Source organism: Ascaphus truei, chromosome 3 (genome assembly GCF_040206685.1).
Source record: "Ascaphus truei isolate aAscTru1 chromosome 3, aAscTru1.hap1, whole genome shotgun sequence".
NCBI lineage: Eukaryota > Metazoa > Chordata > Amphibia > Anura > Ascaphidae > Ascaphus > Ascaphus truei.
This window is the reverse complement of record NC_134485.1, coordinates 422,920,918-422,937,981: the sequence shown is the minus strand read 5'-3', so window position 1 is coordinate 422,937,981 and position 17,064 is coordinate 422,920,918. Positions and strand designations below refer to the sequence as shown.

General features: G+C 40.5%; 1 protein-coding gene across 5 annotated transcripts in view; it reads right to left on the bottom strand.

The window, feature by feature from the left end:
* Positions 1–8,322: 8,322 nt before the first annotated feature.
* SLCO2B1 (solute carrier organic anion transporter family member 2B1) overlaps positions 8,323–17,064 on the bottom strand; it is a 194,908-nt gene continuing 186,166 nt past the window's right edge. For all 5 annotated transcript variants that reach the window (XM_075592777.1, XM_075592778.1, XM_075592779.1 and 2 more), the window contains 2 exons: positions 10,747–16,344; positions 8,323–8,633 (listed from right to left, as the gene is read on the bottom strand). In XM_075592777.1, coding sequence (XP_075448892.1) covers positions 16,179–16,344 — 166 coding nt within the window. In that variant the 3' untranslated portion in view covers positions 8,323–8,633; positions 10,747–16,178. The remainder of the gene's footprint in view (positions 8,634–10,746; positions 16,345–17,064) is intronic.

Genomic DNA, 17,064 nt, shown 5'->3' with positions numbered 1-17,064 from the left:
GACATACCTGGTACTGTATGTCACAAGGGCCCCTGGAGTGCTGCTCCTGTGACATACTTTTGTCAATGCGGCACTTAAAAAATGAATGATGTTTTCAGACATTCTTGCCAGGTTTTTCAGTGTCATTCTTTTGAAAGATGCTCTTCTGCTGCCAGTTATGCTGCCTTTACCCACGGAACACGCTACTGAGAAAACTGTTAATTAATACTCTAACGGAAGTAGGTTGTTGCCAGTTAAAAAATCCTTTATGGTGGCTTATTGTATGACCCCCTGAGTCTTTAAATAATAATGTAGGCTACATATGCTGTCAGAGAAATCACATTTTCTTGTATCTGAAATTCACTGTAAAACTGGTCAGCAGAAGCTGCTGAAGAACTTAAAAGATTGATTCCACTTATTAACTTCTCACATCTGTAATCCATTTCCCTACACTGGCGACACACTTTATTCGAGCTCGGCTAGTCCCACGAATTCGGGTATACCCGGGTGTATTGAGGTTTGTGACTGTTTTCTGCCCGAGTGCATTGCGTTATTTTCCAGGCAGGGATTGAAGCATTTTATTCCCGCTGGCTGCAATACTGCACAGTATATATATATATACTGCATTACAATTCATGAATTTATGCCATCTGGTAGACACGCGAAGCATTGCAGCCTATTAAATCCTAATCATTATCATTTAACAGATCAGCCGCCCGTCAGCCAGGCATGAACCCAGGCTGGGAAGGCAAATGCAACGGGGCTTGTCAGAGGTGAGGAGCGGCGCATTCCAGGTATCTGCCAGGTACATACCGGGTATTTGCTCGAATAAAGTGTGTCGGTGCAGTATGGATCCTCCTTTCAACTTGAAACATTTTATTCCTTTCAATTGGGATTTCTCTCAAAGCTTCCTGCTTCTTCACTGCTAGGTTTCATATTGATTTTTATGTTCACCTTCAATGCCTTTTAACTGCCTGACCACCAAATTGCATCTGGGTCTAAGTAACTCCAGTGCTTTTCTTTTTTGTAGCTCATACAGTCCGAATATCTCACTTTTGCTGCAATGAGGTTTGGGACTTATGAGATACATTTACAATCTTTGTAATGTCTTCTGTCAATCTACTGTTTATTTGTTCTGGAAAAACCATCTATCGCCCCCCATAACCTAATTTAGATTTTTTTTACACATCTACTGTCATCCTAGGAGACTTTAACATACCTATTAACACTCCAATGCCACTTCAGCCTCCCATCTTCTCGCTTTAACTTCCTCCTACTGTATGGTCTCCCCCAGTGGACAACCTCTCCTACTCACTACAATGGACATTTCCTTGACCTGGTTTTCTCATGATTCTGCTCAGTCTCTAACTCCTCAAACATGCCCTTCACTCTCTCTGAACATCACTTCCCAACCTTTACCCTCACTTTAACATCTGCACCCTGCACAACACCTACTTCCACACGCACATACAGAAACCTACATGCGCTAGACCCGCTCCAATTTTCAAAAACTTTAAATCTCACTCCCACCTCTTCCCTTTCCTGCCCAGATCTAGCACCTCACTATGGGATAGTACACTCATCAGCCTTCGACAAGAGGGCACCTGCCACCACACTTCGCCTCCAATAATTTAAGCCACAACCATGGCACACACACGCACTTTATCCGCTACCTCCAAAAGTGCTCATGCACTGCGGAAAGTTACCAAAGGAAATCATGCTGTAAAGCTAATTTTCTCCACTATACGTTCAGACTCTCGTCCTATAACACTGCCCCTTTCCTTGCCAAGCAAACTTACTTTTCTTCACTTGTTCAAACTCTGTAGAAATAAAGATATACATACATACATTTGACAGCCGTGGGTCGCCAGCAGTTACGAGGCCATGACATGCTGAGAAATGATGAGGAATGGCACTTGGTTTCCTGCGGTTACGGAAACAGTAAGTCTTTCTATATCTGTACTGTATATATATTTGTATATATACTGTTCTGTTAAACTGTAGCCATTTTTGTGCATATCCAACATGTAGCGCCAAAATGAGTGCACATAGCTGTAGTAACTCCCTCCCCCTTGTTCCCTTTAAAAACAGACCACGTCCACTTCCTAGTTGACGGTTTAATGTTCCCTGTGGAGCAGACCTGAAATACCTGAGATACGCTAATAGCTAGATTATCTGCATGCGTGAACAGTGAGCAGCTGAAAAGTATGATGTGACATGAATGTTCCCTATCAGCTGGTTTAGTGAACACTGCTAGATCTGTGGCCTAGAAAAGCAGTGGTTGTGAGTTCTATGGGGCCTATTCAGAAAACAGTGATAAAACCAGTGCATTTGCATCCGACAATGCATTATTTATCGCGATGTAAGACATGAAGCTAAAAGCAGGATTCACTTAGAAATGAAGACCATTTTTTTTAAAGCCGATCAAAAAAAATGCACTATTGTCCGAGCTGTTTTTTGTATAAATTCTATAGCCCGATAGCTGATAGAAAAAACTGCAGTCTGTAAGAGCTGCATGGAGATGCTGCGTCTCCATGCACGGCTCTTGAAGGCGATCGCGCCTTCAAAATATTGATTTTTATAATAGTGTACATGAGCAGGGCATCTCCTGAGCTGAACCGCATTGGTTTCAGCCGCGAGGACCCCCTACTTCCTGAAATACAGGCCCTGTCATGGGATGCCGGTATCCCCTGTGCTTTTCAATCTCCTGTGTCAAGTGACAGTGGGATTTAAATCCTGCCCTGGTATACTGGCACCCCATAACAGGTAAAAGACTTGTGGGAAGCGCAGGTGTCGCCGTGTGTGAAAATAGTGATGAATATATATATAGTGTGGTCTATTTAACAAGAAAAAATAGCAAATGGGGACTCACAACCTCACAAAAAAAGGAGTTCCAACAAACTGAAGATGATGTGGAGGACTTGCCAGATGAGAGGTGCCAAACTTCAACAGGATATAACCTCAATGCAAAAGATGACACTCTTAGTGCAACCAAGCTTCGTCAGGAGTATACTCCTGACGAAGCTTGGTGACAAGCGAAACGCGTAGAGTGAACAGCAGCAGCATTGGTGTGTCTCCTGAACCCCCTCTCAATCGTGATTTACATCCAAAATCGATCGCTCGAAAACCGGAAGTGACGCGACGGCCGAAACCGGAAGTGACACGATGCGATCCCACGATTTCGAGAGTGGAGCTGGAAGTGACCCAGAAGCTGCGCATCGATATTTTATGTGTCTATGCACATTGTGCAAAATGTGAGTGCAAATCTTATTGCCTATAAATGTTATTTATGGTGAAACATACAATGTTGCACTAAGAGTGTCATCTTTTGCATTGAGGTTATATCCTGTTGAAGTTTGGCACCTCTCATCTGGCAAGTCCTCCACATCATCTTCAGTTTGTTGGAACTCCTTTTTTTGTGAGGTTGTGAGTCCCCATTTGCTATTTTTTCTTGTTAAATAGACCACACTATATATATATTCATCACTATTTTCACACACGACGACACCTGCGCTTCCCACAAGTCTTTTACCTACAATCAACAAAAGGGAAATTGGACTTTCCCTTCAGGGTTAAGCTGCAAAGTCTACCGGTTTTTTATATTAATTCTATTATCACCATTATTATTTATCACTAATTGTAATTGTCACACCTCTAATAGTAGCGCCTCACATCCCTTTGTTTGCACCCCATAACAGGGCCTGTATCTCAGGAAGTAGGGGGTCCCCGAGGCTGAAATCAATGCGGTTCAGCTCAGGAGACCCCCTGCTCATGTACACTATTATCAAAATCCCAAAAACAATTTAAAAATAATAATAACCGTAGTGGCTATCCGCCATGGTAAAGAAGCAGCTTTAATTACATTTTTATTAATAGTATGCGAGAGCAGGGGTTCTCCTGAGCCGAACCGCATTTATTTCAGCCTTGGGGACCCCTACTTCATAAGATACAGGCTCCGGTAGGAGGTGCCAGTATCCCAGTGCAGGATTTAAATCCCACGGTCACGTGACGCAAGAGATTTAAAAGCACAGGGGATGTGAAAGAATGAAAACACATGAATGTTAATGTAATATGTGAAAAAACAGAAAGTGAACCTGCGCAGGAGAAGCGCAGGAGAAGCGCAGGAGAAGCGCAGGAGAAGCGCAGGAGAAGCGCAGGAGAAGCGCAGGGATTCACTTTCTGTTTTTCACATATGTATGGCCAATCCTTTCACCAGCAGCATGCTCCTTACATGGAGAAGCGCGGTGAATATATATATTTATCTTACATTTTCTGTTGGGCCAAATTAAATCCTTAGCAGCACGCTCCTAGAGGGCACCACTATTCGGGTGTGAATAATGTATTTAGCCGATCCACCTGCAACTGCTTATTGAGCAGCTTGTGGGAGGCCAGTCCCTCCTTTTTCAAGGTAAATAATCTCCCAGTAAGGTCCCTGTAAATTCACTTTTCACTCTACTTGCTTACAGCTTCAAAGCTTCAAAGGTATATACCAGTTTTTAACTGCACTAAATTACATAAGCTTATACTTATTATATTAACACCTTCAGGGTATATTTCACAGAATATTTGTATGCATTTAGCATAGGGACCTGCTACTGATCAACGGATGTAACCAAAAGTCTCCTTTGTCTTACAGATGTAGTTTGCACTATTAATATTTATTTCCCCATTTATTGTTATCCCAATGGGAGAAGCGCAGGGATTCACTTTCTGTTTTTGCACATATGTATATGGCCAATCCTTTCACCAGCAGCATGCTCCTTACACGGAGAAGCGCGGTGAATATATATTTGTTTTAATATAATATGTAACTTAGATTTGAAACATTGACTATTGCCATGTCCTAGTACATGAAACACAATAAAGTAACGAATGTACTACACATATGCCATTACAATCAAACATTCAGGAATCATTACCCTTTACAAAATGTAATCATGACATCCGTTGAACATTATAAACATACAATCTCACCTCTGATGGCTATAGCATTACCACTGCAATGTGGAAGCAATGACTGTGTGTATTGGCCATTAATTCCCTGTTCTTGTGTGATGAATAATTGATGACAATTGAAAGCTGCTTCACATGGATGAAGTAACATACAAAATGGTTTAAGTGAAATATTTTTTTTTAAGTAGATAATATATTAGCAATATATAATGAGACACTAACCTCTTCCGTAATCGGCAAAATTGGTGAAAATATGAGCAAGTTGGCCAGTTACAAATAGTTTACAAGAATGTTACATTTTGGAGAAATTGACTAAATTTTTTAAGTTATTCACACATCTCAAAGCAGGACTAAAAAGTGATGTCATTGGAGTACTTTGAGTATTCAGAGAATTTGCTGTTTGTTCACTATTAAGTTTTTGAAAGAAGAACAGAAGATTGCATGGAACCCGTGTAACATGTTTTCTGTGTTTTCAAAATAATAAAATATAGTTGGAAACAGACATCATATCGTATCATATATATATATATATATATATATATATATATATATATATATATATATATATATATATATATATATATACAGTGTTCGACAAACCTATACATTTGCAAGCCCCGGGCGAGTGGATTTAACATCGTGGCGAGCGCCTATTGGCCCAAGCAGCACACGTGTGGTACTAGGTGGCGAGTAGATTTTTTTGTTCGGCGAGTAGATTTTTTGGTGATTTGTCGACCACTGTATATATATATAGTTATACGTTATCGTTCCAAGGATTGGTAAACAAGAGACAGCACTCAATGTTGAAAATCAAAGTGTATTAGTGAAAGCAAAAATACATCCAGAAACCCAACGTTTCGGTCCTACAGAATGGGACCTTCCTCAGGGGGAACGGTAACGTATAACTACATTCTCTATATGGGACGTGCACCTGTGGCTTACCAGCACCTATTGGAGTGCCAACTGCCTTATCTGACTATATATATATATAGTATATATATACTTTAAGATTCACGGCATTGCTACAAATTAACGACTGGACACTGTATATGATAATATTGCTATTTATTTTTAAAACAGTTTATTGTGTCAAACGTTGAAGTATAGCAAACATATAATATGAAGTCCCCAATAATCAGCATACATGCTGATAACTATAGAGTTCCACTAAGAGAATTCAACTTGCTTTAGCCGTTATCTTGACTCTGTTCCTTTATCGTTACGTGTATGGCTCCACAATTGTCACAAATTAGTTATCAAAAGCTAGTGAGTCTTCCTGTATGTAAAGTTTTAAGATTAAAACAGAGCAAACATTTTTATTTGCATCAATTTGTGCCAGCGACATTATGTATGAAGCGTGTTAATCTTGTTTCCTACATTTGGTGCAGAGATTAAAGCCACCTCAGATGTGGCTGACTATTTTAATGCAAAGTGAATGAAAAATTATTTTCCTACTTCTTATTATAATATTGCACTACTGCCTACTCCAAATCTGCCAATAACCACTCCCTAAATGTGTCAGTGGTGCAAGGGAAGTAGCTGTTTTGTTGTATATATTGAACCACACCCACTAGCACTCCAATTGACACTTATATACACATATATATGTGGTAATTTTGGGGATCCTTAGAGCTTGCTGGGTATCTGTGTGTTTATTAACTTTGTCCAGCTAGTCTCAGCTGTTTTGGAGGTCAGTAGCCTCTCCATGCCAGTGTTTAAGCTCACCCCTCCCCACTGTCAAAATGAGCATGTCTTGCATGTACACTGGCGACACACTTTATTCGAGCTTGGCTAGTCCCACGAATTCGGGTATACCCGGGTGTATTGAGGTTTGTGACTGTTTTCTGCCCGAGTACATTGAGTTATTTTCCAAGCAGGGATTGAAGCATTTTATTCCCGCTGGCTGCAATACTGCACAGTATATATATATAAACTGCATTACAATTCATGAATTTATGCCATCTGGTAGACACGCGAAGCATTGCAGCCTATTAAATCCTAATCATTATCATTTAACAGATCAGCCGCCCATCAGCCAGGCATGAACCCAGGCTGGGAAGGCAAATGCAACAGGGCTTGTCAGAGGTTAGTAGTGGCTTATTCCAGGTATCTGCCAGGTACATACCGGGTATTTGCTCGAATAAAGTGTGTCGGTGCAGTAGCTGGCTGAGACAGATCCAATACGATCATTCTTCCTCTAATTATAGAGGTAAATAAGAATTTTAATCAGTTAGTGTTAGGACCTGCTAATGGTCATGGCTTGATGTGGCTAGCAGGCTTATAACACTTTGGCCAAAGGGTTTAACTAAATTACCCTTTTTCAAGAGATATATAGGTATTTCACTGTGTGTTTTTGTCATATTGGATGTAGCTTTGGACTTCTTTGTTTTGGTTGTCGACTATTTTACTGTAAATGGAATGAAAAATTATCATTATAATATCGCACTACCGCCTACTCTAAATCTGCCAATAACCACTTCCTGAATGTGTCAGTAGTGCAAGGGAAATAGCTGTGGCATATAAACTTGATACATTGGGACACAGTTACAATGTACATTGTAGTATTGTAGTATTTGCACGTGTTTTTTCAGCCACGCGCCAGTTTAAAAAACTTGATACATATCCACCAAAGTGTGCGTAGAGAGTGATGGTTTAATAAAACAGTACACATCCTTGTGCGTTCAAGGTCATTTACATTCATTCACATCACTTTAATTCCTCTTGAAATCTCAATGTATCTCTCCTGGCTAAATACAGATATAGCCTGTCTGCATGTTCAGTTTTCCTTAATTAAAGTCCGGACATCAATCGTTTTGTTTTGGAGATGTAATCAATATACAACGCATTTAGTTGTAGACAACTGGAGACAGCTCTTTATATTGCTATTCACACCTGAATTAAACAGGATATGCCAGACAGATTTCAGATTTGTTTGTTTGAAATTCAGCACTTGTCCGCCAGATGGCACAGTGAATGTGTTAAGTTAGTTAGTCTATGTAGAGTGCTGTAAGTCTCAAGCAGGTGCAAGTCTGATCCAGAAATATACTGCAAATCATTACAATTACTCATTGTTTTATGACCTTGACCACTCAAGATGTTATCAAAATTTAGTTGTTTCAATATTTTGTTGCAAAACATAAAAGTTCAATGTGTTCTACGTATAGTTATACTTTGTGGTCACTCACTCCTGAGTTTTTTGTGAGCTGAGAGAGTGCAATATCAATTGCTGTAGGGAAACCAGATTGTAGCATAATCTCTCATTTATTCAGCAATTAATGAAGCAGCAGATGAGAAAGCCCTTTCTGAGTTCCAGAGTAAATAAGGCCTGTAACAGGAGACAGGCAATTTACACCTTTTTACCAGGATCATTCACTGAGCAAAATACGGTAATGAAATAAATTGAAGTTTATTCGCACAAATTTGCTTACACACAATGGAACACAAAATACAGACAAATAGACACACTTACTAGAAGTCTGGGGTCGAAAACTAGACTTTCCTAGGTGCAGGGAACTCTAAATAAGAGTTTTACCCTGACCGGAACTTAGCCTGGAATTTCCTGGTTCCCAAATCGGCATGAAGTTCCACACGCCACCGCTGCCTTCTCTTCTGAGAACTTGGACTTTCTTGACCGTGAGTTACCACCGATCCTCAAACTCAGAAAGCCCTTGTCAGCATGTAACATTCATTACACATATAGCCTATTTTATTTATTTATTTATTTATTTATAAAATATTTTACCAGGAAGTAATACATTGAGAGTTACCTCTCGTTTTCAAGTATGTCCTGGGCACAGAGTAAAACAAATAATACATGGTTACAAATACAGTTACATAAATGAACAAGGTATACATTTATATACAAGACATTGCATGCACAGTTAAAGAAAATATATATTATGAGCTTATGAAAAAGTTACAGACCAGATTAAAGTGTGAGACAGCCTTAGATTTGAAAGAACTTAAGCTGGTGGTGGATATGAGAGTCTCTGGTAGGTTGTTCCAGTTTTGGGGTGCACGGAAGGAGAAGGAGGAACGTCCGGATACTTTGTTGAGTCTTGGGACCATGAATAGTCTTTTGGAGTCTGATCTCAGGTGATAGGTACTGCATGTGGTAGGGGTGAGGAGCTTGTTCAGGTAGCTGGGTAGCTTGCCCAGAAAGTATTTGAGGGTGAGACAGGAAAGGTGAACTTTGCGCCTAGACTCTAGTGATGACCAATCTAGTTCTTTGAGCATTTCGCAGTGATGTGTGTTGTAGTTGCATTGGAGAACAAAATGACAAATTGAATTGTAGAGGGTGTCAAGTTTGCTAAGGTGGGTTTGAGGAGCCGAGCCATATACTATGTCTCCATAGTCAATAATTGGCATTAGCATCTGCTGTGCAATACGCTTTCTGACCAGGAGACTTAGGGAGGATTTGTTCCTGTAAAGTACCCCTAGTTTGGCATAGGTCTTGGTTGTCAGGGTATCAATGTGCATCCCGAATGTTAAGTGGGAGTCAAACCATAAGCCCAGGTATTTAAAACTAGTGACAGGTGTTAGGGTGGTTTTAGCGTTGGTTCTAATCAGGAGCTCAGTCACTGGAAGCTTTACAAATTTAGTCTTGGTCCCAAATACCATTGTTACAGTCTTGTCAGTGTTTAAAAACAGTTTGTTTTGGGAAATCCAGTTTTCGAGTCTCAAAAAGTCAGACTGAAGTATGTGTTGAAGGTCAGAGAGGCTATGGCTGTGTGCATACAGGATTGTGTCATCTGCATACATGTGTATTGAGGCTTCCTTACAAGCTGTGGGAAGATCATTAATGAACACTGAGAAGAGTAGGGGCCCCAGAACAGAGCCTTGCGGGACACCACAGGTGATATCCAGGGGGTTGGAGTTAGAGCCTGAGATGGACACATGTTGGGATCTTCCTGATAGGTAGGACTGAAACCAGTTTAAAGCATGTTTCCCTATTCCAGAGCTCTGGAGTTTGTTAAGCAGGATAGCATGATCAACTGTGTCAAAAGCCTTTGCAAAATCTAGGAATACTGCACCAGTGAGTTGTCCCCGTTCCATTCCACACTGGATTTCATTGCAAACTTTTAGCAGGGTAGTTACGGTGGAGTGTTTGGGACGAAACCCAGACTGGAATTGGCTAGGGAAATTTGTCTTGGTGTAGAACTCGCTTAATTGGGAGTGGACACATTTTTCCATAACTTTGGATAGAATTGGGAGAAGTGAGATTGGCCTGTAGTTTGAGACAGTGTTTTTGTCCCCACTTTTGAAGATTGGGACAACTCTGGCAGTTTTCCAGGTCTTAGGGATATGGCCTGCAGACAGGATAGAGTTGACTATGGACGCAATTGGTTTGGCAATGGCTGGGGCACCAAGTCGTAGGAACCTAGATTGTAGTAAGTCGGGTCCACATTGGCTGCTTAGTTTTAGTTTGAGGAGCGCTTGTGTAATCTCCTCTTCAGATACTGGGCTAAATTGAAAATTGTGGGCAGTGTTGGGAGGGGGTGGGACTATAGGGGTACTCCCAGGATGAGATTCAGGTTTGGGGTTTGTGCTGCGTTTCGCTAATAGGTTAGTGGCACACCCCACAAAGTAATCATTGAATGCATTTGCAATGTCAGTGGGGTTTGTCAGAGTAATATCCCCCTTAGTGATATTACTTGGTTGTTGATGGTTAGGAGGCTGGAATATATTGTTGATAACCTTCCAGAAATTAGCTGGGTTTGATGTATTCTGGAGGAGATTGTCAGAGTAATATTGTGCTTTTGCATGCCTTGTTTGCCTTGTGCACACGTTCCGCAGGCATCTGTAGTGATGAGCCTAGCCTTTGTCCTCATGTAACATGCAGTACAAATTCAGCCTAGCCCTTGTCAACATGTAACATTCATGACACATGCTAGCCCTTGTCCTCATGTAACATGCAGTACAGTGAGTGTCACTCAACCTAGCCCTTGTTAGCATGTAACATGCTGTAGCCCTTGTCAACATGTAACATCCATTACACATTCAGCATAGCCCTTGTCAGCATGTAACATGCAGTACAATGAGTATCACTCAACATAGCACTTGTTAGCATGTAACATGCAGTAGCCCTTGTCAACATGTAACATCCATTACACATTCAGCATAGCCCTTGTCAGCATGTAACATGCAGTACAATGAGTATCACTCAACATAGCACTTGTTAGCATGTAACATGCAGTAGCCCTTGTCAACATGTAACATCCATTACACATTCAGCATAGCCCTTGTCAGCATGTAACATGCAGTACAATGAGTATCACTCAACATAGCACTTGTTAGCATGTAACATGCAGAAGCCCTTGTCAACATGTAACATCCATTACACATTCAGCATAGCCCTTGTCAGCATGTAACATGCAGTACAATGAGTATCACTCAACATAGCCCTTGTTAGCATGTAACATGCAGAAGCCCTTGTCAGCATGTTTTTCCTACATCTAGATGGGAGGGGACACAATAACTCGTGATCACCGACTTGAGATTCTGGCTGGTATTGCATACAACGCCACACATCGACTTTCTGTCCGCCTTTAGGTTTGACTTCACCCAGGTTAAATCGCGGATAACTCACGTAAATTTCTTGTGAAGTCTCATGAAAGGGACAGGCTTGGGTAAGGAAAACCCAGATACAAACAGGATTTGTATGTTCATACAAATATGCGCTGTACCGCACACTATCAGCTGAATGTATATGTTAACACACCATGTAGACCTTGCAAAGCTGCAGTATGATAACAGGAGTTTAACACATTTTTTACCCATTCTTCACACATTCCCAGTTCCTTTCCAGCGACCCTGTGGCCATACCATGTACAGACCAAGGCTATTACCAACCTTTGGGAAAGCTTAAATGCAGAGTAAAATGCAGTAAGTACTGTCGCTACACCTTCCCTGAATTTCTGCTTAAAGACGCAATCCAAGTGGGCGATTTTTTTTTAGCGAATTTTTCTCTATATTTCGGATTGCTGCTAATTCTTGTTTCACGAGTAATACAAAAAATACATTTTTTTTGTTTGTTTTTTAACTTCCTGCAAATAAAATGAATATCTGCATTTCACCAGTGGGTTATGGATTCTTGACAGTCTAACATCTGATACCATTAATTAAAGCGCAAACCTAATGTTGTATAATTATACAAAAAATGTACTAGAAAACATATAAAACAAGCACGTAACCACCACAGGACTATATGCATATATATAGTTCCACATTGTATAAAGGATACAGTATGATGCAAAACTAGAAAGCATATTTTCTACTTGCTGTGCTCAGAAGAACATTAATGCATTGTGAAGAATACTTCTGCAGGACACTCTACAAGCTGCGGAACCTAGATGTCGCACCAATTCTGGTGCTGTTTTTTGTGTGATGCTGTGGCCATCAAAAACTAGAGCACTAAATAGCAATAGATTTATTAAACTACCGATGTAGGAAGACTACTGTCCCAGTGACCGCGAGAAACTCAGTGCAAATCCCTTGCATTTATTTGCGGATGCGGCAACTGAGCTGCTAACGGAGTTTAGCGGCGGTCGTAGTACTTTACAGTAATGATAGGTAGCGCCAGTGTACTAGTGTGTGTCTTTAATCTAAATGCAACGTAAGCCATTCCTGGTTCCCGTTCATTTCATATGATATGATACCCCATTCCTTTCAATGTAACCCACCACTTATAATATCACAGATTATCATAGGCAAAGATATCCAGGGCACTATCTACTGGACACACATACTAAAATGCTATTACATAAATTACCGCACGAGTAATTCTGCTGGCTGACCGCAGAAGAGCCGCAATGAACAAAGTGCTCACGCGGCTGTAATTACCGCACCTTGTCACTGTTATTGGGACAGTAAAGCTTGCTACATCTGTGTAAAACGCTGCCTAAAACAAGGGTGTCAAATAAAACAGTTGCTGCTTTTTTATATCCATATTACCCAGATTTATAGCGGAGGTACTAAGATAAGTAACCTCCTGTATTGAGAAGCATGTGGTGGTGTTGACGCAGACAGATCCAACAAACCAGCTATACAAATTGTGGGAATAACTGTGCAATACTTTGCTTTGACATCATTTTAGCATCTGGCAGTGAATAGTTTCATTATTTGTACGAACCATGCCTAAGCGCTTCATTTACATATATAATGGCTCCAGCTCAATGTGAACGCTAATGTATGTGACAAATGAAAGGAATATTATTAATAAATCTAGCTTGATGTATGCAAAATTTAAATCAAGCGGTGTCAGTTTTACTTATAGCTCCGTATTGTCTTAATTAGATTTTATTTAATTGACTGAGCACGAGATGTATCCAGTACAGTGAGAAATCTAATGTGTACGGTTATACAGTATGCTGCTTCTTGGAGCTAGAACAGGGGTGGACAACTCCAGTCTTCAAGGGCTAACCACAGGTCAGGAACTCATAATATCCCTGCTTCAGCACAGGTGGCTCAATCGAAAACTGAGCCACCGATTGAGCCATCTGTGCTGAAGCAGGGATATCCTGGAAACCTGACCGTTTAGTGGTCCTTGGGGACTGGCATTGTCCACCCCCGAGCTAGAATGCTAGGAAAACTCAAAGATCTTGACTCCGATCTTAAGTGGAGAGAACATATGGGCCTTTTCAATATGCTTTGAAGTAGTCTTCCCTGTGCAGAAGAAGATGTCAGCTACCTTCAATTACAGGTACACAGAACCACAATCTTCACCAGGGCTGTGGTAGACAGCTTCATGGCATATTGAACAAGAGAATAAAAGTAGCTTCAAATGGACAGAGGAGTAAAGTAGAAGGTCAGGCAGTGCAGCTGCGTTTAGAGAGGTGCGAAGTTGCCGATATTCCCTTCGCCACGCGTTTCACAAAGTTCTAACTATCATGAAAATTTCCCTCCAACATTTTTGACTGAAAAGTTCTGAAGAGTCTTACTAGAACTTGGCCAGCGTATTCAAACAACTTCCAGAACCCAAAATAGGTCTTTCTCTTTTGCTAAAGAAAACAAAAACAAACAAACAACATATTTAGGCTATGTAATGGAGTTTGTATTTTATAGGGCAAACTACTTGGGAACTTTTAAAAATGTACAATTTTTTTCTTTGGCAGGAAAAAAAGGCACATTTTTCATGATCCACAAACTTAAGGCAAAAGGTTTGCACATCTCCATCTGGGTTTACAGGAGAATGGGGAGAATAGAAGTTAAGAGATAGACAAATTAGAAGGAGGAGACGAGAGTTGCGGGTAACGGGATAGATTTTGCCATACTATAAATGGATAAAGATAACAGGCATAGGGGTACATTAACTAGAAGCACTAAGGTGCCTCAGAGCTTAACACATCACAGTTAATATGGACAGAGCGTTATTCATTAAACCGAGATAGTGCAGGGCGTCTCCGGAGATGAGCCGTGTTCATTTCAGATCTGGGGACTTCTCAAGGTACTTGCCTCTAAAGGGGCTGACACTAGCAGCCCCAGCTGGGCATGACAATGTCTTTCTAAAGGTCCCATGTCTCGCTGGCCAATAGGAAGCGGCAATGTCATCCCTTGTGGCTTCCGATTGACTATTGTCTCGCGTGACGAGTGACCTTTTGACTGATATGAGATACCGGAAGTCCCTTTAGAGGTAAGTATCTTGGGGACTGGGGTCCTTGGAGCTGAAATTAACGAGGTTCAGTTCCCGGAGACCCCCCTGGGGTTTTTTTAAGGTAAAATTATTTTAAGACAATTGGAATTTCCGCGCAAAAATCCCCTGATCGGCACTTTTGCAGTTTAGTGACTAACCCCCCCCCCCCTCCCTCATCTCAAAATGTAATACATAACATTTTATTTCAGGAAACTTTTTACACCTCTCTAACAACTCATATAAGATACATGTAACCACTTCCCAAAACACAGACAAGATACAGTAGCTTGAGTTTATACATCGATGCTAACATAATAATAACTTTATTTCATAGAACACTTATCTCCCAATGGGATTCAAAGTGCTTCACAATTACAGAAAAGCAATATGATTGTTTTCTAGACAGAGTCCCTGCCCAGATTAGATTAGATTACAATCTATGTTTTGGTGCCTGAGGCCCAGAGAGATAAAGTGACTTACCAAGGTCATAAGTAGATGACCTGATTCAAACTCAGTGTCATTGTTTACAGTCACAGTCATTGTTTTAACTCACCCTGCCGCTCCGCATCCCCATTGTTACAAATGCATTTCTCAGTATATATATATATATATATATATATATATATATATATATATATATATATATATATATATATACAGTATATATATATATATATATATATATATATATATATATATTTTTTTTTGTAACTCCAATTCTCAGTATATTTTAAGGCAACATTGGGATTAATACGGTACATACAAGCCATTGAGTAGGTATGTAAAGTAATAAAAAGATTATTTCCAAAAAACAATATGTGAACCAATAATCATCTCATATAGGTTCCTCTATTATGCATGAAATCTAATGAATGTTTGGATCATTGGACCCAAATCCAGTTCATTTAGAAGCCAACTTGGTCTTAGGAAACTCAAAGGTTTCATCTATGTGTACTGTAGACTGTAAGATGTATTACCTGTGTTGACAGTACAAATGAAGACAATAAGGTTATTGACCGCTCAATGAGTTCAAATAACACTAATGAGCAGAAGAAAATGAATGCAATGTAACGAAGAGACTGATCAATTCTAATATACAAATGATGACCAAAATACCCCAATCACTTCATATAGGAAGATTTTCCGAAGCAGTTTTTTTATCATAAGACACTTTCTGGCACTGAAACACAGTAAACGGTATCCACGTTAATGGGCTGTAAGGTGTTTTACAGACAGCGCTGTGCAAATAAAGTAACAAAAATGGGAAAAAGTGAGATATTTGAGATATTCACAAACAACGGTCCACACAATGTATTTAACATCCTTTGTGAGGCACAGACCTAGTAATGCTTATGGAGCATTAAACGTTTTGTGGTTCCCATAAATTTCAAGGCTTCAAAAACCGAGGTGGACTATTCCACTTATTGCGCAATAGTTTTTTGAGAAGATACCGATTGTTAAATGAGAGGCGTGGCGTGAAAAATGCTGTCTGTGTTATCGCGTGCTCTCATTCACAGATATTTAGGAACAACATCCCACGTAAGGCAACCGCCACTGTCTTTTGCAACCACGTAACAGCAGCCACTCGCCTACTTTGAGGCTCAGTATCCAGGTATCAGACTTTCACACCGGAGTCTTTTTCAGCCAGCTTGTGCATTTCTGGGCTGTTCCCTTCCTCGTGTCTGTCCCTTTTCTCCTTATCTTGATGACGCAACACCAAGAAAACCGCTAGGAAAAATATGAAGGCTCCCACTTTAAAGAGAAGCTGAAGCCCAATGTATCTGCAAGAGAGAAATAAGGATTGGGGGAAACACTGGAAGTGAGCATGGTACCAGGAACCAAGGCGGCTGCTTTCCTAATGTACAGATTTGTCCTGTGCGGTTACAGTGTTAAACACGTAGGAAATTCAGTAAGTTAGGGGTGGCCAACTCCAGTCCTTGAGGGCCACCAACAGGCCAGGTATTTGGGATATTCCTGCTTCAGCAAAGGTGGCTCAATCAGTGGCACGGTCATTCTGACTGAGCCACCTGTACTGAAGCAGGGACATCCTTATAACCTGACCTGTTGGTGGCCCTTGAGAACTGGAGTTTGCCCCCTCCCCCCCTGCAGTACATGCAGAATATTGCCAAGTTTACTTTAAAACAATTCAGAACTTTACGCAAAGTCTGTACACACTTCTCCATGCCGGAGGTTTCACACAGAACACCTTATAGGCTGTCCCTAAAATCTGTACAAGCAAGGGAATTCAATAATGTAAGTAACTACTGTATTAAAGTTGTACTTATACAGTGTCTATTGAAACTTTAAAGCAGCATGCCGACTTTTTTTTTTAAATAATTGGAATCAGGGGGGTCTTCCGGAATTGACACGGGTTCCTATTCCATGACCTTTGTGGCCATTTTTGTTTTTACATTCACCAGCAAATAAAAAAAGGTACATTTGTCAATAGCTAAGAATAGTGCATCGCGGCTCTGAATGCCCCTGGTTTTCATCCTAAAGGT